The 22,713-nt window shown below is 32.5% G+C and overlaps 1 protein-coding gene across 1 annotated transcript; it reads left to right on the forward strand.

Annotated features, from left to right (window-relative positions):
• The first annotated feature begins 13,303 nt into the window (after window positions 1-13,303).
• Window positions 13,304-22,678, forward strand: LOC145315500 (uncharacterized). The gene is made up of 10 exons (XM_080155482.1): window positions 13,304-13,327; window positions 16,907-17,135; window positions 17,817-17,884; window positions 18,363-18,487; window positions 19,019-19,104; window positions 19,696-19,727; window positions 20,108-20,275; window positions 21,069-21,117; window positions 21,444-21,533; window positions 22,536-22,678. Exons 1-10 carry the CDS (start codon window positions 13,304-13,306, stop codon window positions 22,676-22,678), a joined length of 1,014 nt encoding a protein of 337 aa, XP_080011608.1.
• The last annotated feature ends 35 nt before the right edge of the window (window positions 22,679-22,713 follow it).

Genomic DNA, 22,713 nt, shown 5'->3' on the forward strand with positions numbered 1-22,713 from the left:
TTTCGCAGTTTATCTTTTAAAGAAGTTGTATCAACTTTTTTTTTATAGCTAGCCGGTCCTTTTAGTAAGTAGTAGATGTAAAATTTTTCATAGAATTCAGATATGCAATCGTTTTTTTTGTAGACCTCTTATTTTTTAAGTAATTTAAGTTTTAAAAAAAAAAATTAAGTCGATTTTAAGGTACTAAAATGCAACAAAAAAAAGAAAGAAAATGGCCATTATGAACAAAAATAGTAAGATCTTTAATTTGACACCTTACTTTTTCAATTCTGTCAGGTAATTATTGAAAAAATCGATTTTTTTAAACCCACGAGAATAAAAACTTTGAACTCAATTTTATCATTTCACAAGTAAAAAAATATGGGTTCATATATACCTTTAGAACCAGAAAAATATTACGAATCCATTGTAAGCAAAATTGAAAAAAAAAGTTTACAATATAGTATATAAACTACAATAAAAGGAATTATATGAAAATATCATATTATATTGTACAGGCAACGTCTTAACTTTTGAATTGGGTATAAAAATGGGAAGGGGGTATAGAGGGGGTAAAGAGGGGGTAAAAAAGGGAAGACGATAGTGTTGCCAGAACAAAAAATACAATTGGCCAATTTTATATTTTTTTATTTTTTTACTTTTTTTCAATTTTGCTTACAATGGATTCGTAATATTTTTCTGATTCTAAAGGTATATATGAACCCATGTTTTTTATGTCTGTTTGAGAAAATATTTAGGTCTAAAGTTTTTATTAAACCGAGGTTAAAAAAATAGATTTTTTCAATAATTACTCAACAGAATTTTAAAAGTAAGGTGTCAAATTAAAGATCTTACTATTTTTGTTCTTACTGGCCATTTTCTTCTTTTATTTTGTTGCATTTTAGTACCTTAAAACCGACTTAATTATTTTTTTTTAAAACTTTAATTACTTAAAAAATAAGAGGTCTACAAAAAAACTGATTGCATATCTGAATTCTATGAAAAATTTTACATCTACTACTTACTAAAAGAACCGGCTAGCCAAAAAAAAAAAGTTGATACACCTTCTTTAAAATCCAATTTAAGCTACATCATTAAGGGTGGTAAGTAAAGGTTGCGTGATTTTTGTTGAGATATTGTTCCAGCCTTTGCATTTTTTGATTTAATGGGGTCATAAGGGGACAAGGACTCCAAGCTTGTTATTTATTTTTCCTTTTTTTGTTGTGTTAAAATTACAGTATCCTAGAGCAATAAAGATTATTGTTTATGTTCTATTATTATCTCTTAAGATATTACATCCTTCCTGTGTATAGCAGAACCAACACATTGTTCATATTTTCAATTACACAGAGGATAAGATACTTTTTTTTTTTTGGGGGGGGGGGGTTATTTATTTCAAGAGTGATATCTCCAGGGTGGAACCTCCCACAAACCTTAACTGTATATATAAGAAGCTCCACTGTAAGGGAGCCCATGGTTCGGCGGTTTGTGAGATCCTACGCTATAGACAAACAAACATGCTCTGTCTTTTATGTAAGAAAAATAATGATGTATTTAAATAGCTTTTTATAGTGCCTATGCAAATGACATCTTAGTGGAGGTATAGAAAGATATTTCAAAACTGATTCCTTGGGGATTAAAAGTAAACTGTTTCAGTATATTAGGTCGAAAAAGGTTTTGTAAGCATTTTTGACAGACTTATGGCCAAATACATTTGATATTATGGTCAAACATATAAAAAAAAGTAACAGACTTTATATCAGGTTCTGTTTTTAATGTTAGTGGTTGTATACATTAACAAAAATCCACGAAAGGTTGAACAAAACAGAAATACTCAAGAATCTGTAAGTAAAACGCCCCCATTATATTTGTTTATTATTTGCCAATAATACTGTAGACAGGGGAGGGATCAAGAGAAATAGGTTGGATTTGTCAGGGGGATAAATAAAACAAAAATACACATCTTAGCAAGGATGACAATATCCAGCTCTAAAATAAAACGGTAAGACACAAACATTAACATTTGTTAGTATCAAAACCTAATAAGCAGATTATTAATATATATGTCTAAACAAAATTGTATATAAATATGCCTCAAAATTGCTTTAATACCGGGTACTGTTTAAATACATACATACTAACAATATTGTATCTTTGTTGTTTTAAGAATCATTGTTCCAAAAATCAGATAAATAGGATAATTATAAAATAAAAAAAGAGCAATTCGTTCCACGCGGACGAACGGACTGACCCATATTATAGAAAAGCTTCACTTTTATCAATAAAGGTTGATAGAAAATTTTACTTGTAAAGGAAAAGAAAATAATGTGTAGAACATCTCTTTTAGGCTAAAATCAGATTTTTGTCTAAATAATAGAAATATGAAATTCAGATACATTCATACACAAGCATAAAAAAGGCGCATTCCATAATAGTTATCTATCCCATCGTATTATAGACAGCTTTTCGCGGATAGTAAGATATAAAAGATTAATTCCTGTTTAGTTGGTATTGATTTAATGAATTTTATTTTATTTTTTGTTGAAAATTTCTACAATACAATTAAGGTTTTCGGTAATTTTTGGTAGCCTAAAGTTTGTTGAAAAGAACTGTGGGTCGGACAGATGATAAGTCTTATATTGGTTGTTGGTACCAAATAATCTTCATATACAGGGAGGGAGGGGACATTGGGCTGTTTATTACACTGGTCCCCAAAGCTTTATAATAACGTTTTCTTATTCGTTAGCATAGCAACTTTGGGGACTTTTAATGAAATTTGATTGGTAGGTTTATTAAGTTGAGTGTCCAAACGTTTGAATCACTAATTGTAATTTACAGAAGGCGTAATTTTGTGTATTAACAATAGGGATGTACATCAATTTATCGAGTCTTTGTCTTTCCATATCCAGGAATTATGTATAGCCAACTAGCGAAATTAATCTAAAATAATATGTGAGGGGCAGATTAAAAGGTCGACAATTCTACTAAGTTTTGCCCCCCCCCCCCCAACGACAGCTGAAAATCACGATAGGTTTCGTGATTTTTTTCCGAATTAATTTGTTCGTTCCTTTAAAAAATCAAAGATAAATGAATATTTATTTGTGAAGATTCCTTATAACAATAAGAACATCTTGTATATCATTAACTCAGTCCTCAAGTCTGTCAGACGTTCCTTAAAAATATAAAAGTATTCGTGTTAAAGGTTTCGTGATTTTTTTTCCAAATAAATTTCATTAACACTGAACATCTTTAAATTAATTTCTAAGTATTTCCATCCAAAATTTTTTGTGCTTGGCTAATTATGGAAGTGTTATCTTTGTCTATATTCTTAAGATTAAACCCAGAAGAGACAGAGCTACACACACACACACACACACACACACACACACACACACACACACACACACACATTAAATAAACTTTAGTTTTTACACTCCCAACTTAATACTTTTTACACTTATGTAACAACAAAACTTAGAATATTTTCATCTAACCCGGATTAGGATTCTCTAGCAATGCAGCTAGAAATAAAATTGGATTTTATTGTGTGTGAGGTTTGAAAAAATTAAATTAAAATTTTCAATGGTAAAGCAATCTATGTATAATAATGCTGAGCAGAATGATGCCTGTACGAACTTCTGTCCTCAAAAACACAATAACCAATGAACCAAAATAGTTATGTTTTTTTAGAAAACCCCAAAGAAAAATGTTTCGGATAAAAAAGAATACGGGGGGGGGGGGGCTTTGACGCTGCCGATAAAATGATCAATTCAGATCGTAATTTTTAAGGGCTCTATTATGATTCTGATATAGATATTTTCTATAGTATTTGATAGGAGAGGTGTTATATTTTTCCCCAATTAGACTAAACTTTCCTCTAAATAAATCCGTTTCATAGATCTTAACCAGAACACAAATAGAAATATGGAACATAGTTTTAGAAATAAATTATTCTATTATACAAATAGCAAAACACAAGATATGGACATAATTACATTTAAAGCCTTAATTAGAAAGTTACTTTGCCCCCTCGTCTTAGGAATCAGTATTTAAAAAAGTAAATAGCCTAAATTAACGATAAGAGCTATCCGTTACGGACAGATGAATGTACGGACGGACTGACACATGAGAAAAGCCATCGAAAATAATATATAATCTTAATAAATTGTATGTTAATTTAAACATTATAATAAATATCTCTGTCAAATGTTCAACTTTTTCTGGATCTTTTTATTCCAGTAAATTTGCTAAATGTAAAATAATTTATCTTCATGAGAACTTTATCTCTCCGGGCGGAAGTGATAGGGAGGGGACGTGGGCGTTACCATGGGGTGTTTGGGAAAGTAATCCTGCCCTTAGGCTTATGCTTTTAATTATTTTATGGCACTAAAATTCTTAAAATTTGTAAAGATTTTGCTACCAAAAGCGCTACAGTTTATACACAGTCTTGTCTAGCGTGCCCAATGTTTGTTTTTTAAAATACACCCCTCCCAAAATGTTTTTTTACCTCTTGGGAGGGGTAGGGGGGGTTGTAGTTAATGTACGGGATAATAAAGTCTAAACTGGAAAGAAAAAGGGAAGAAATATGTTAAAAATGATTTGAATTGACTAAAATATTGCACCATTTCTCAGTCTACTGAACATCATATACTCTAATACACATATTTTAAATGAATCTCTTTCAGGGATAGAAAAATGGATATTTTAAGAAGATTTCTACAACCCCCTCCCCCTATGGGAGGGGGGGGGGGTTAAAGGTTGTAGATTTTTTTAATTGGCATTTCTCTGCCTTCTTGATTAACTTCTTGGTGAAAGGAATCAGAGAGAAATGGACAATAGGCTGTTTAACGCACTAGTCCCCAATGTTTTTTAATAACGTTTTCTCATTTGTTGCTTAAAAAACAAGTTAATTTTAGTTAATTTTGATTAGTTGTTTCATTAAATTGAGTGTTCAAACGTTTCAACCACTTAGTTTAATCTACAGAAGGGGTAATTTTGTGTATCAACATTGGGAAAGTACATCAATTTATCTTCCATTGTCTTATCCCTTTAGATCCCTGGAAAGAAAAAAACCACCACATAATACTGGGAATAATTGTATCACTTTTTACAGACAGACGAACGAACAAACAGCCTTTTATAAAAAAAATGACACATGATAAAAATGAAAACTTATTCAAAACAAATTGCAGCCAGAGAAAAAAGACAGACAGAAACTTTTTACTGTCGCAAAACAACTATTTTACTGTCTTTCCTCAGAGATAGAGTGGGCAATGGGGTGTTTATTGCACTAGTCCCCAAAGTTTTAAAATAACGTTTTCTTATTCGTTGGTGTAACAACTTTGGAGACTTTGAATTTTGATTGGTTTATTCATTAAGTTGAGTGTTCAAACATTTCAACCACTAATTGTAATCTACAGAAAGGATAATTTTGTGTACCATCATTGGGGATATACGTCAATTTAGCGACCATTGTCTTATCCCTTTTAGATCCCTGGACATTCCTTCATAAAAATTTTCTTTTTTTACAGCATAGCAATTCTTAAGTTTTATTTAGTTGTATGATCCTTATATAATGATTGATAACTATTTGATTATTCTTAAGAAATTTTAAACAAATCAGTAAAGAAAAGTAACATGATGTCTATCTGTATGTGTGTCTCTCTATACCGAAGGATCTCGCTTACCGCTGAACCTACATATTTATTTCAATTTAGATTTACATTAGTTCTAGGGAAGTTTATAACAATTCTGGGGATGGGTAACGCAAGAAGTCGACTCTAGAAAGAAATGCCCCACAATTTTTTTTACTTTTTCTATTTAAAAGCAAAATTTAAAAAAGGGGTTTGACTCCCCTTCACCCCCCCCCCCCTCCCCCAACCACTACCACAACCTAAGTTCACCCTAGAGGGCTTAGCTGCTAGAATAAAATAAAGTTTAAAAAAACTAACTTAAAGAAGAAACTAAAATATGTATCACAAAGTCATTTTATCATTTCAGTATTATGTTTGTTTAGGTGATAAGGACGATTTTTAAGGAACAACAATTGATAAAATAACATCTTTAATTTAGGTATATTTAAAGGAAGGACGTTAGATAATTTGTAAGTAAGAAGTAAGTAAGTAAAATATAGCACCGAGACAAAAAATAGAGTCAGAAAAACATTAAATATAATCGTAGAAAATCCGACTTCATTTTAGATTAGGATCCAATTAAAAGATTAGGCCAATATTTTACACCTCCCCGACATGTTTTATACACACTTTAACTTTAAATGATCCCAGTTTAATATCTTTACAGAGCTAGGAGTAAAGATGTTTTTGTATAGTTTATGTGTATGGGTGCATGAAGTGAGGGTACTTTGAGGACGAAGACCAAACTGCATAACTTTTGTGTCACTTTTGATTCCGTTGACGTCATATAATAAGGAAGATGAGAGGAGAAGTGGGAAAGAAAACACCAAACAAAGAGATGGAGAATATAACGTCAAAAGTGGTGCAAAAGTTATGCAGTTTGGTCCTCGTCGACTTTGGGCTGTTTAATACATTAGTCCCCAAATTTTATAATAACGTTTTCTTGTTCCTTGACTTGTTAACTATAGGTACTATATAAAGGGGTGACTTTGTGTATTAACATTGGGGACATAAATATATCAGCCATTGTCTTATCCCCTTTAGATCCCTTGGTTTTTTCATTTTTTAAAGAATTATTTAAATTTAATATCAGTTTGAACTAAACAAAGCGTTTGATAGTTTTCATTTGGCATAATTTATAATTTTCACATTCAGATTGAAGCTTTTTATAGAGCATGTAAAAAATGACGTCATACTGGCCTACCATTAACAAATTAAAATGTATACTGGCTTGTCATTGTATTATAGTCTGTGTATTGCCAATATCATTGGTCATATGTATTGTATGACGTCATTTTTTATAGGCTATTAAGGGTTGGTCAGTGCATCCGTCCGTTTAAACACCCGTTAACATTAGAAGTCAGCTTCTAGTAGCTGCTAGGGTTGTTTATATGTAGATTTAGAGGAAGTTACATTTGATCCCTGATAAAAATCAAAAGCATCATTATAATCAAGTCTATAAATATAATTACGCCGTTTTTCGTCATTTTTCATTAAATATGTATACAATTTCTTTTAGATTTAAGGTGCTTACCCTCTATAATCGTTAATAATTTTGTTAGCTTCGCGTTTATGTATACTGTTATCGTTGTTTTAAATAACGTTAATAATCTAGAATTGCCAAGTAGCTAATCACGCAATCTAATTATTCTTTTATAATATATCTATAGCCAATTGCAATAATGCTAAAGGAGAGCAAAAAATATGCGCGTTTTCTCGAGCCGCTTGCTTCTTGGATCTTAATGTACGTATGTTATTTGGTTATTATCCAATTAGAACTGAATTATTTTTCATTATACAATATATCAAATTGAATGTTAAATAAGTTTTAACTTTTAGCAAGTCTGAGAAAAATTCTGTTAAGTTAATAATTAAATTATATTCTTCTTTTATTTCAACTTGATTGTTTTCGCCAGGGCTCAGCACAGCAGCCACGCGTCATGCGACATGAAGGAAATTAACTTTTCAGAATTTCAAAAATCACTTAAAGTTTAAAACCGTCATTCCCACTTTTCAAAAAAAAATTACGCTTTTAAATGGGTTTAAATTTGATGTTCAGTAGCGACTGAAGCGCGGGTGCCAAACCTTGGATTTCGTACACCTTCCCTATCCCCCTAGCCCTCAATCATACCAAGGCGTACATAGGAAGCAAATTTGTAATTTACTTTTACCTAAAATAATATTAATAGATTTTATAGTGGGGGTTAATTTTTTCTAAGGGCGTTTTTTCTTGGTAGGGTGGTGGAATCCTCCCCCAAAATAGTTATAAACCTTCCCTGGACCTATGAGAAGCTACAATGTAAAGGAGAACCATAACGGTTCAGCGGTTAGCGAGATCCTTCAGCACAGACAGATAGACAAGCAGACATCCTGTTTATTATAAGGATTTTAAATTTTGTAACAAAAATTAAAATAATCTCGTCTCTTGTTTACGCTACCAAATATTGATAACTTTTAATTTCATTTCCAAAATAGAATTTAACTTTTTCCTCAAATTTTATTCGTCTCACCTTATATAAATCTATTCTTAGTAGTGTAGCTACTCTGGCGATTTCACCAAAAGTTCCTTGTTGCGAACTGAAACCCCCCTCGTAATTATTTTTTAATTGATAAAACGGAGGGATAGATTATCGTTTATTTGTTTATTACTTTAGATTAGGTTAACTAAAACAGGTACTGGGTAGAAACAGCTTATGGTGCCTATAAAATGACGAATACGAATGACTAATGATAGGCCAGTATACTATGGCTATTCAAAACCTTGGTTATAGAGATGTGTGGCTAATAGTCCAAGGAATCAATTATTCAAAAAATAAAGGAAAATTTTATCATATAAAAAGGTGTATACAAATATTTTCTTTAAATATAATGTTAAATATCAAAGGATTTAAAGGGATAAGACAGTGGCTGATAAATTACTGTACTTCCCCAGAGATGACACACAAAATTACCACTTCTGCAGATTACAATTTGTGGTTGAAACGTTTGGACACTCAACCTAATGAACTATCCAATAATAGTCCCCAAAGTTGTTAAGCCAACGAATAAGAACTTATAAAACTTTGGGGACTAGTGTAATAAACAGCCTAATGTTCCCCCCCCCCCCCACATTCCTGTAAGTATCTAAATGTTAAGGCGACAAAAGTCCAAATATAAAAGGAAATATTAAAGGAAATCAAGAAAAAGTTGTATTTAATAATTGTAAATTATCCTTGTGTGTAGTGAGTATAAACCTGACTTTAACAATATTTTAGTCTTTACTGTTCAAACTTAAAGATAAAATAAAAGTTTTTCTATTCTAGATAACACTCACACACACACACACTCACGCCCACACACACATACACACACACACACATTCCCACACTCACACACATACACACACCCACACAAACACACACACAAACACTCACATACATACACATGTAATCTTAAATCTACATACATAAAAAAAATAATAAAGATATTATATTAAATAATTAAGGCTTGATACGGTCGACCTTTGAAAAAAATGGAAACCCATAAATCGTCCGTCTGTCTAAAGATGATAGATCAAAGATCTCGCTAACACCTAACCGATATGGTTCTCTTTAACAATGAACCTTCAAATAGATCCATGGAAGATTTATAACTATTTTGTAGGAGGGTACCTCAACCCTTACAAGAGAAATCGTCCCTGGAAAAATCCCCCCCCCCCCGCAAAAAAAAAATAATTTTTTAATTACCGCTAGTATATTTAAAACAACAACAAATGACCATTATAGATAAAAAATAATAAATAATTTCAAGAAAATCTTCGAAATAATAAGAACATACGGACGGACTTCTGGAAATTCCCTAATTGTAGGGCATCTGTGCTACTACAAAAAAGCAGGGAACTAAAGGGATTAGAAAATGGCCGATAAATTAATGTACATTCCCAATGATGATTCACATAATTCCCCTTCTGAAGAATATAATTAATGGTTGAAACGTATGGACACTAAACTAAATGAACCAACCCAACAAAATTCAATAAAAGTCCCCAAGGTTGTTAATGTTCAGCCAACGAATAAGAAAATGTTTTTTAGCTTTGGGGACTAGTATAATAAACAGTCCAATGTCCCCTCCCTCCCTGACAGAAAGTCCAAAGAATCATATATATTTCTTATAACTGTCTCAGCTTTATTAATGTTTTAGCTTTAACTTTATGGTATGAAATAACTCTAACTTTATATACTTTTACTAACTTTATGACATTAATAGGGTTTTTATAATTTATGAGTACGTGTTCTTAAATAATGTACAACTTTTTCATTACATCAAAATATAATTGAAGAGTTCTTTTTTGTATAATTTTGTATTGTGAAAAGTCCCACCACTCCCCCTCCCCCAAACACTTCTTACATCTTAACCTTTTATGTATTTATATTTTTTTCTCAAAAATTATGTAATCCTTATACTAAAGTAACAGGATGTTTGTCTGTTTGTGTGTCTGTACCGAAGGATCTCGCTAACCGCTGAACCGATCGGGTTCTCCTTAACAGGGTAGCTTCTCATAGGTCCCGGGAAGGTTTATAACTATTTTTTGGGGGGTGGGACACCCCCAACCCTTCCCAAAAATGAAAAATATCCCCCTCCAAAAAAAAAATTTTTTTTTTTAACTAAAATTTAAAATGGTGTGGCAAAAAAAAAAATTTCCACCCCCCAAAATATTTTTTTTTACTTTTTCCTTTAAAATATAAAATAAGAAATTGGGTTATCAAATTCGACTCCCCCCTCCTCAAGTGCTCCTAGAGGCCTCTAGGGGCGTAGCCGCCAGTAATTTAATAAAACAAAGTATTTTTTCTTATCTTTTTTTTAGTAAATACAACATCTTTGTAATTAGTATGAAAACAAAAACGATGGCATCCAAAACAAACGAAATTTTCAAGAAGAAAAATAGTTATTTCTCGCATCGTATTATAAACGGCTTTCAGCGGATATAGAATGTACAATTATGAGATTAAAACTAGTTTTTTTAGCCCCGAGGTTATCTTATGATTGTACATTTCTATATTCGTAGAAAGCTGGATATAATACGATGCTAGACATAGTTTTTTCGTATGGATGAGAACCGGTTCCTATCCACCGGATTCGAATGAATACGAGAAAAGATATTATTGGACTTATAATAAGAAATATTTAGTCAGAAGTGGGTAAAAAGAATTTGAAGTGCATATATAAAAATAAAAAGGGAGGAGTAGTAGAAATACTTTTTATAATGCCCAAAAAAGTGCATAAAAATAACGTCATACTGGCCTACCATTGGACAATTCAAATGAATATTGGCCTGCTATTGGTATTTTAGTCTGTGTTGTTGTCTATCATTGGTCATTTGTATTGTATGACGTCATCTTTTTATGCAATAGGAAGAGCTTCGGAGTAGAATAATTAAAAGACATGAAAATATGTTCAATATAAACGGAATCACACAATAATTGTAGAGTAGATGAACTGTAAAAAAAATGTTTTCCTTTTTTCTTGACTCTCCTCCGGGGTGCACACTACCAGGGATCTAAAGGGATAAGACAATGGCTGATAAATTGATGTTCATCTCTAATGTTGATACACAAAACTATTCCTTCTGTAGATTACAGCTAGTGTTTCAAACGTTTGGACACTCCAAACTTAATGAACCAACCAATCATAATTCAATAAAAGTCCCCAAAGTTATTGTGACAACGAATAAGAAAACGTTATTATAACACTTTGGGGACTAGTTTAATAAACTGCCCAATGTCCCCTCCCTCCCTGGCAGACTACACCTAATATCAAAGAAAATCTGTCTCTACACATAAGTAGGATAACTAAGGGCGTACTAAGTTAAAAGTTAAAACATAACCGTAGGTAGAAGTGTTGTGTACGGAAAGGGTGTCAGAAAGGGTGTCAGAATCACAACGTGTCACACTAGAGACGTTAAAAATTGGTTTTAAATGTATCAATGTGAAAATTAGGAAAAATGAATTAAACAGTGCATCTTATGGATATAGTTGTCCTCTTCATATAAGTACTAGTGGCTACGCCCCTAGAGGCTAATTGGGCCGCTTAAAGGGAAGGGGGGCATGCCCCCCCCCCATATTTGATTTTTGTTTTACAAAAAAAAACATAACAAAATATCGGAGATGTCATTCATTCTAGGGACGATTTCTCATGAGAGGGTGGAGGTATCCACCAACAAAAGAGTTTTAAACCTTCCCTGGATCTGAGTGAGAAGCTACGTCGGCGTCGGATGACATTTTTAATTTCATAAGTTACTTTTTATGATTTTCAAGTTGTAGGGGGGGGGGGGGGGGGGGCGGGAGTAGTGTTTACCTTATCCATACAAACTTCATTATGTCTTACCCCATAGGCACTACCAAAAGTTTTGATAAGCTTAAAAAAAATTACGCTAATCACCATGATCCAAAGCCCTCTTTAAGTACGAATCAAATGATTTTTAAACGTGCACTTTTAACAACCTCTCCCTCCCACCCCTCAAACTTCACCATCCCCCTTTTGTAATTTTTACCCCCCCCCCCCAAAAAAAAAAAAAAAAATCGTGTGCGTCCTTTGTACTCACCACCCGTGTACGACATTTAACCAGGGGTAGACAATTCTAATATATCTTGTCCTCATCCTTTGTACATTTTATTAAATGTAAAACATGAAAGAAAGAAAAAATACCATTTGGACTGTTTTTGTGTCCTCAAAGAGATGTTGAACAAAATACATGAAATATTTATTTCTTTTCCCCCATCGCGGACTCTCTTTTTTATCAACTTTATTTACATTAGTAATATGAGGAAAATTCGTTTAATTTTCTTAATTTTTATCACATATTATGATTATTTTCAAAATTGTAAATTTTCTTTTTTAAAAATAAGGATGAAAACTTCTATTTACAGCAATGATAAGAGATATTTTCCCTTTTGCTTCGAAACCGATTAATATCCGCTGTATTAGAACCAGTTCTAAGCAGACTAAAAACTTATGTATAGCATCGTATTATATCCAGTTTTCTACAAATATACAAATGTACAATCATAAGATTAAACCAGTTTTTTAGCCCATGCCTTCGGCATTTAGGATCTAACAAACCTGGTTTTACTCTTATAATTGTACATTTTATATCCGCGGAAAGCTGTTTATAATATGTTGCGATAAATAACTATTATTATACTCAACATCCGAACAGGACAAAGACAGAGAGAGATCAATAAAATACAATTTTCAATAGTTAAATCTACAAAAAAAAATAGTACAGCTAGATAAAAAGTAGATAAATGCCTTAAAACCTGCAATCTTTTTTAAGCTTAATGTTTTTACTTTTCTTTCCCTTACGTCTCTTGGGATCAAAAGGGTAGAAAAGTTTCTTTAATTATTAACATCTTGCTTTTTCATTTTTATAGATTTATGTTAAACAATTTGAGAACATTATATAATAATAATAAAGGTACTAATTCTATTATAATAATATTCTTTTTCGAACCTTCTGATGTAGCTTAGAGTGCCTAATAAAAAATGACGTTATCAATACTAATGACCATTGATAGACCAGTAGGTATACATTTTACCAGTGGTAAATTAAAATGTGTACTGGCCTATCATTGGTCATTTGTATTGTATGATGTCATTAATTATGCACTATAAGCTGCTTCTTCCTTTCTGTAAACGATGATAATAAAGTAGACATGGTTCCCATGTATGCCAAATCGGTAACGGAATCTACATATAAATTGAAAATGGATAGGACGCTTTTGCTTGCCGGATTTTGAACTCAATTTTATTTGTAATATTGTACATATGGACAGATCAGAAATGAAGATCTGCTTGTATTCCGAAAATATATTAAAATTACCTTTAAATGACAGGGGAAATAGCAACCTAAATAGACGACAATTTTTCCCCTGACATAATATCTACGTAAATTGACATCCATTTTCATTTTTTAATACATTATCATTTTTATAAACTTTATAAAATAGAAAGGTTATATCAAACTAGTGGCTACGCCCCTGGAGTCCCCTGGAAGTAGTTTAATTTTTTTGGTTGAGGGAAGGTGTTATTTTTTTAGGTTCGATTTCTCTTACGGGGGTGGTGGTATTCTCCCCCAAAACATTTATAGGACCTATAAGAATCTACTCGGTAAAGAAGAACCATATCAGTTCAGTGTTTACATAGATCGTTTGGATCATTATTTCTAAAACTGAATATTTCGTTGATTGTGAATACTTTTAATTTATGTAATGATTTTTTATTCAATATTTTGTTATTTTTATTCTTGTATTTATATTAATAGTACTCGAGAGGAAATTTCTAATATAAACAAAATGTACTATATAAAAATATATTTCCCAAATATTCTTAAACTGCAAAATATTTTTACAAAAGCATTTAAAATCAATTTTACAATTGACTACAAGATTATTCTTTAAATGGCTTTCATTTGAAGTAAAATACATTTTAAAATTAAAATAACATTTATCAATAATATCACAAAAAATCTAAAAAAAGTTTCCCCAAAAATGCGAATTCAATCAGTTCAGTGGTTAATGAGATCTTAAGTTTCAGATAAAAAAAATTTACTACTTTATATTATAGAATTAAATGTACGTTCTTTTTGAAAATTACCATATTGCTAAAATGATGACTAAAAGTATAAATTAGATTTAAATGTAGAAAAGTCTCATTTTTTATGAGGATATTTTTTGAGGTAATATTTTGTATGTTTATCAAACCTGTCCAATGACCACCTGAACAGCTGACCGACAAGTGGGCAGCCAGCGGGCTGCTTCAGGCGAGATTTCTCACAGTTTATATTTCAAATTTTGTATATTTTATGTGTATGAGAGCAGGGAGGGAGGTGGACATTGGGCTGTTTTTTACACTAGTCCCCAAAGTTTTTTAATGACGTTTTCTTATTCGTTGGCTCAACAACTATTATTGAATTTTGAATGGTTGGTTAATTAAGTTGAGTGTCAAAATGTTTCAACAACTAATGGTAAGTTACAGAAGGGGTTATTTTATGTATCAACATTGAAAATGTACTTCAATTTATCAGCCATTGTCTTATCCCTTTATATCCCTGGTATGGGTGTGTGTTTATTTGTGTGTGTGTGTGTGTGTTATTTTGTTGTATCCAGTGTGTAGGAGAGTATAATTAGTTACACATGTTTCCAACAAGATACCACACCACATAATTAAATTTTTACCCAACAAAACTCTTCAGATTTTGTATTTTTAAAAGCGAAGCTTTTCTATAATTAGGATATGTCCGTAACGGATAGCTTTTTTCATTAATTTGGGCATGTTAGAATTGTCCTATTGATTTCAAAGTTTGTCTGGTGATTCCTGTAGTAGTTAGGTACGATTTAGAAAGCGTAGCAACTCTATACTCTATTACCAGAATGTCCGTACGTCCATTTTAAACATTTTGACTTTTTTACTTTTTTTAACAACAAATTTTTATGTGATCCAAAAATCCGATAGATCTGATTTTTGGTACAATATTATAAGCGAAGCAACTCTATAATCAAGTCCTAAAAATGTAAGTATGTCCATAAACATTATCCTGTTTCAAGCAGTTTTTCAACAAATTTGCTTCGACTCTTATACATATATATTCTGATTATTCAGTTCTGACACTATACAAGTGTTAATGTCCGTTTGTCCTACCGTTTCAGTGCTTCGTTTTTATTGATGTTGTCATCCTTGTTCTGTATATATGTAAATACCATTATTGTAGTAGTAAGCTGCTCTAGTTTTCCAAATTGAAGCAGAAAAGCTATTCTATATACCAAATGTCTGACTGTCCGAAACAGTTTTGAAGACATTTCTTTACCATCAGTGTTTGAGATAACAAGGATGACAACATCCATAAAAGCAAAGCTCTGAAACGGTAGGACAAACTAACATTGACACTTGTAGAGTTTCAGAACTGGAAAAGCAGAATATAATTGTAGAAAGTGTAAACCCAAGTAAATTTGTTGTAAAACTGCTTAAATACAGTATATTGTTTAAGGACATGCTTACATTTTTAGGACTTGATTATAGAGAACCTGCGCCTATACTTTTACACTATGTTATCCTAGAAATCCGTATTAAAAAAATCAGATGAATAGAATAATTATAAAATATAAAAAAATGTTGTCATAAAAGCTAAAAAAAGGCATGTTTGAAATGGACGTAGGGACTTTATGGCAACAATTATGGAGTTACTAGGTACTTAACGTAATTCTAACATGCCTAAATTATCGAAAGAGCTATCTTTACATACGGACGGGCCATAATTATAAAAAAAGCTCTGCTTTTAAAAGATGTATAGTATTAATCTTTCACTAACTTTGATTGTTTCTTTTTAATTTATGTGGTGGGTAGATGATCAATAATAATTGATTCCTAAATTGATTCATATGCTGCAATAGATGGTCCATTGAAATTAATATTGGATGCAGCACATTAGACCGAAACTTTTTTTTCTTTTTTGTGACATTTCCTCAGAGTATTAGAATTTCAGATTTTCTTTGAGCCAATTCAGCATTATCATGCAGTCTTTTGGTTCTGTACCTGACCTGACGCCAGAAGTGCTTGGAATCAACAACCTGGAATCAACCAAGATCAAAAAGTGCCAAAGCATTCCCAATCTTGAGTTATCATGTCAAGAAAACGGAGGGAAGCTTAAAGATTTTGAAATAGAAAATATTGAACAAAAGGTAAAATAAAAATCTTGAAAATTGTCCGAGATCGGGGGATTGTCGGATCTATGGTTGATAAAATGATTTTTATTTTTATTTTAAATATTTATTTACTGCATTGAACAGCTTTAGTTAAATAGTTGAACACTTTTGAGAAAGATGTTGATTGATAAATATGATATTGTTCTTGCTGGGCTACTTTTAAAGAGTATAGTTCTTGTTCTTTTTGCTGAATATTAGATGCACTGTAACTCTTTCCTCATTGATGTTCATTTATCTGACAATCTTATGTGGACGTTGCTACAAAAGATCTAACTCTACAAAAGACCTAAGATACAAAAGACCTAAGATACAAAAGACCTAAATAACAAAAAAAAGCAATGTTTCAAAATACCTAATCCTACAAATGACCTAACCGTAAAAAAGAACTAAATTACAAAAAAATAACCCTACAAAAAATTAATCTTACAAAAGGCCTAATCCTTTATAGACCTAAATAAAAAAAGTCCTAATGTGTACTTTAAAAAAGACCTAACCGTAATTTAATTTTTTTGTTTTACTTTGCTTTTTAGGATTTTGTCATTCTTGGTTTTTTTTTAGATTGGAAATTGTGACACTGAATCGAAATTGCAAGATCAACACCATGAGATAAAGATCACCATAACAAATGATGATGATGACAACAACAGTATTGGAAATACATCTGATGATGATCATACTATTTCAACATCTGCTGCTGTGGCTGACAAGGGTACGAGCTCCAGAAAATCTTCAATTATAGAACTCAATCTTATATCCTCTTTTCTTAAACAAGCTTACTATGAAAAAGGTAAATTATAGGAGTAAACAAGTGTCCTATTATAAAAAATAGTAAGATTTTTTATGTCTGAAGCTTAAGATCTCATTAACTACTGTACCACTTTTGATGAGGGATTCTCCATTTTTTTAGGGGTTTTCTTTCCCACTTCTCCTCTCATCTTCCTCATTTTATGACGTCACAGGAATCAAAAGTGGTACAGATTGGGCTTCGTCGTAAGTTTTACATAGATCCCGTGAAGGTTTTAGGCTATTTTTTATCTAAGGCTTAGTATGTTTATAAGTTATTTTTCTAGTCAATTTGAATACAGAGCTCTAGATGCTAGGTGCGCAGCTGCAAGTATTTTTTTTATATTTATTATTACTTGGATCTTACACCATGTACTCCAAGAAATTGAAACTTGTAGCTGGCTAAAATAACGATTCCCTTCCTTCACCCTATCCCCTATCCTCCTACTAGATGAACGAACTGACTTAAAAATAACAGGGGAAATAGCAACCGAAATTGTCGACAATATTTCCCCTATCATAAAATCTACGTATGTTCTACTTCCATTATTTTTATACCATTTCATCTATAGTTAGCCCCTTGGGTCTAACAAAACTGGTTTTAGTTTTAAAAGATTTTCATATTTAAATCCGCGGAAAGCTGTCTATAATATGATACTAAAAATAACTATGTATATTTTTGTAGAAGAAAGTTACACTATTGACGGAGAGTATGTAAAGAGACTGGTCAAATCTGGTTATGGTCTGGGAAAGGTAAATTCTATAAAAACAAATCAAAATGACGGTCAAACAAAGTGATAGCTTATCATAAACAAAATCTGTCGAAAATATTTCTTAAGGTAAAAAATAGAAAAAGTTGTACACAGAATAAAATGGAATAACATTTTAAAATCTGAACATAAAATAACGTGTTTGATCGCTATATGCAAAAAATAACTTTGTAAAATTTAAAGTACAAGAAGCTTTTTAAAAGGTTAATGCTACTTTTTTTTATAATCGTATTACCCTCTATTATATAACTAAAATATATACTGTTATATTTAGCTTTAAGTTTTAAGCATCTTTTACAAATATTGGATCATCTTTGTTGAAGCAGCTTATAGAGCCTAAAAAAAAATACAATACAAATGACCTCTTATTGGTCATTTATACTGTATGACGTCATTTTTAAAGCCACTATAAGCTACTGCTCTATGTTTTTTCTTAAATTCTAACCAATAATGTACCGAAGGTTGTGGAGAAGAACCGTACATTGATGTACTTGCTGTTCAAGCTGGTGACGAACGGTGACAAGGTCGTCCTGGATAAGCTGGACGAGGCTGTCACTGTCGACGCAGATAATCCTGATGACATTAGGCAAGTTTACAGACAATTTTTCCCTAATTGGGGCGGGATTTTCCTTCGATTTCAAGTGATAATCTCGAGAACCAACGTGCATCATCCGCTTGTAATGGGATGCAATATTCTAACGCCCACTGGTGGACATTTGGTTAAGTATCATCCAACAGACAACCAACCGTTTTATTGCATAACCTTTGTCTGAGAAGTCTACCTGTGCATGGTAATGAGTTGAGCCTGTTTTGGGCCAAGTCATTCCCCCTACTCGAACTATTCAAATCGCGCACCTGACATAGAATTATAGACATTTATTTTTATTTGTAGTAATTATTTTTTATCCAGTTTAGCTTCGAAAACGATTAATTTCCGCTGGATTAGAACCGGGTTTCACCCATACTAAAAAATTATGTATAGCATTATATAATGTTTACATACAATTTTTTTCCAATTATATAATGTAGTAAAGGTCTTTTGATTGAAGCATAACTACTGACCCGATTGCATTCTCCCTTAAAGGGAATCTTCACATATGCCCCGTAATGGTTTTAGGCCAATAAAATATATTTATTTTAGCGTGCAAATTGATGAATCTGGACTTATAGACAAACATTACAGCTCAAATAATATTCTCAAAGGTATTATTTTTTAATAACTAGTAGCTGCACCCTTAACCTCTAGAAGAGGGCTTTACCCTAAAAGATGTTGGGGTGTCTGTTTTCATTTTTTTTGTACATCTATAATACAAAGTAGAACGATGTCTGTTTGTTTGTTTGTCTGTCTGTCTGCTTGTTTGTCTGTCTGTCTGTTTGTTTGTCTGTCTGTTTGTTTGCAGCGAAGGATCTCGCTAGCTGCTGAACCGATCGGGTTCTCCTTTACAGGGTAGCTTCTCATAGGTTCCTGGAAGGTTTATAACTATTTTTTTGGAGGGGTGGGTGGTACACCCCCAACCCCCTCCATATTTTTTTTGTTCTTTTTAAAACTAAAATTAGAATATTGGGGTCGACTAACCCCTCCCCCCCCCCAAAAAAAAAAAATAATTCTTTTTCAATTTTTGCTTTAAATCTAAAATAAGAAAACTTAGGTTGATCAAACCTCTGGGGCAGAGCCCGTAGAGGCTAGGGGCGAATCCGCTAGTATTTCATAAAGTCATTGTTAGTCGACGACAAAAGTTTTTATGTTAATAGGGTGCAATAACATCCCATGAATAAATCTACATTTATGTTTAGATTTATTGGAGATGCGAAGCAAAAGTAGTCAGGTGAAAAAGTTGATAAAGTTTTATAAAAAAAAAAATGTTCTTTCCAGTATGGATTCCAAAATGATTTAATATCCGGTGGATTAGAACTAACTAGTTCTCAGCCATACTGAAAAATCATGTACAGCATCGAATTAGGATCAATTTTCCATGAATATTGAAAAAAAGATCATAAAATTATTACCAGTTTTGTCAACCTGGGCCTTCGACTCTCAATTCTATTTTTTTTCAATATCCGCGGAATGCTGCCTATGATACGATGCGATAAATAAATATTCTAAATGTTTTTTGTTAATGCTCCGCTATTTATGAATAAAATTCTCCTTGTAAAATTTTGACTGCAGTGACTGACTTTGTTTATGCCTAATGTATACAATATGTAGGTGTTACGTCATCCTGTAATGCAAATATTTATCAAGCAACGCTGGAGAAAATCTAAAAAGATATTTATAGCATCCTTTTGTCTCTACCTGTTGTTCTTGCTCCTGTTCTCCCTGTTTCTCTGCCTGATGTTCTTCAGACCCACTCATATCAGGAGTGTCAGCGGCAGTAGGAAGAGTTTTATGTTCAGTGTTATCATCAACTCTAAAAGGGGGGAGGGGGGATTTCTTTTTAATAAATCTCTTCACTTAATTTACTAAGCCCTTTGCAAAACTCATAATATATTTTTTTAAGCGGAGCTTTTCTATAATGAGAGTCACTTCGTCTGTCAAGGTTAGCTCTTTTCAATAATTTAGACATGTTAGAATTGTCCTAACGATTTCAAACTTTGCATGCTGATTCTTATAACAGTGAGGTACGATTTAGAAAGCGTAGCCACTCTATAATTGTTACCAGAATGTTTGTACATACATTTGAATAATGTTGATTTTATCTTTTTTTAATAAAAAAAATTTTGTGAGAGAATTATCCTCATTTTACTTTTTTTAATGTTTGTTTGTCCTTCCGTTTCAGAGCTTCGATTTTATGGATTTTGTCATCCTTGTTTATTCGAAACGAAGGTTCTACATAATTTAACCTTCTTATAAATCAATAATAACTTGCTTTAAATAGTTTCGGCGAGCTCTTAGTTTCAATCAACAAGTTAGGTATTTTACATTTAGTGTTTTGGTAATTGGGAGAGGGGAGTCCATTCATGAAAATTTTACCCCGGCGCTGGGGTAACATTTTTTGGTGGGGTTAAAAAGCCTGGTTGTCCTTGCCTTTGGGCGTAGTCGAAAATCCTACACCAAATCATCATCCTCTTAAGTAAAATCGCAATTAGAAAAAAATACCCTTCCAAAAAAAGGGGACGTAGTCGCTAGTTTTGCAAAAAAATTAAACTAAACATAAACCAATAATATCAGTTCTGAAGATTCAAATATATCATGTACATGGGACACATATCATAGAGGTAAACTATTCTATTTAGGTTGACCCGCAACCATGGCTCAACACAAAGCGCATCCTCTCATCTTCTAATAGGTGATAGAATCGAATCTCGGCCCAACACTGTGTCTTAACTAAAGACATTTAAAATGGTTCCTACGTACTGCTGCTGTGCCAGGTGTGCAACATAAATAGTTAGAGAAGAGAGGAATCGCTTATCCCATAGATAGGCAATCAAAGGGTTGTTTTTCTGTTGGATGTTACTTAACCTAATATCCACCTTTACCTTTTCAACAAACTAAAACAATTGTTAAAATACTTTACTGTTTTGATAATATTTTACATGATCAGAATCAGATACCCCAAAGGTGAAGGCACTTATTCCTATTCCACCAAAACCTGCAAAACTTTGGAAGACAGTCAAAGAAAGACAATATAAAGGTAATTACATATTAACCCTTTACAGTCGGGCCCCTTGCCGCACCTTAATCGGTCGGAGGGGGGGGGGCGTTCAACCCCCCTCCCTCCTATTATCTCAGTTCCTATTTGAGCTAGAGGGCTTTATTTTTTTTTTGCAAGTCCCCTGTTTGATAATGAATTTCCGACCTTTTATAAGTCTAAGTCAATTTTCGCTTCCTGCACCCTTTTATTTAACAACCTTTGTTTTTAGGTCTTTTTTTACTTAAAAATTTTAAACGGCTGTAATTTTCTTAGTTTTGAAGCTAGAATTTTTTTCCAGAAAATGTTTATCTTTATGTAAATTTTACGTTAGAAATATCAAAAGATAAATTTTAGCAGCCGCAGCTATAGTTGGCGGCTGCCAGCCGCCGCAGTCGGCTGGAAAACGGCGGCGGATCTTTATAAAATTTTTATACGTTATGTAGACATGTAAGTAAAGCTTAAGTTTAAAATTTGAAGTCTCTAAGTCAAAAATTGCGGCCACAGGAGCCTTTCAGAGATTTCTGGAGACCTGGAGGATCAGGACCTGGAACCTGAAAGTGACTTGAACACCTGTATTTCATATAAGGATGTACTACTAGAGGATATTTTAGTAGTTTGGTATGATAAAATGCTTTGTTTTAGTCAAAAAAAATATTTTTGCTCTTTACCTGGATGACCCTGCCAGGTTTGCTGGCCTCCTGTGCCCGCCAGGATGGAGATATTCAAAAAATTCCAACTCTCAGTTATGTGTCATACCCATACCTAAAAAGTCACCCCCTCCCCCCCCCCCCCCCAACCATTAAGGGTTAAGTATAATAGTAGCTTCCTAACCTGTAAGGGAGAGTGGAAGAGGTAAAAAATAGCTTAAAACCACCCAAGACATGTAGTTTTATCAGTTTTATCCGTTTATAAATCCCTGCTATGGCTGTTAGTCCATCAACACATAACTGTGAATTTCTTAATTTAATTGATTAATTTCTTCAAGATAAATTAATTTCTTAGGTAAAAAGGTGACGACAGAAAAGTTGATCTGTATGAGCAGAATGGCAGCTAGGAATTCAAATATTTTACCACCTCCAGGAGAAATCGCCCCTAGAAAAAAATTAACCCCTTCCCCCGTATTTTTCTTCTCTTTTTTACACTAAAATCAAGAGGTAGGAGGTCGACATCTTCCCTTGCT

This window comes from Acartia tonsa, chromosome 4 (genome assembly GCF_053477335.1).
Source record: "Acartia tonsa isolate MP-2025a chromosome 4, ASM5347733v1, whole genome shotgun sequence".
Classification (NCBI taxonomy): Eukaryota; Metazoa; Arthropoda; class Copepoda; order Calanoida; family Acartiidae; genus Acartia; species Acartia tonsa.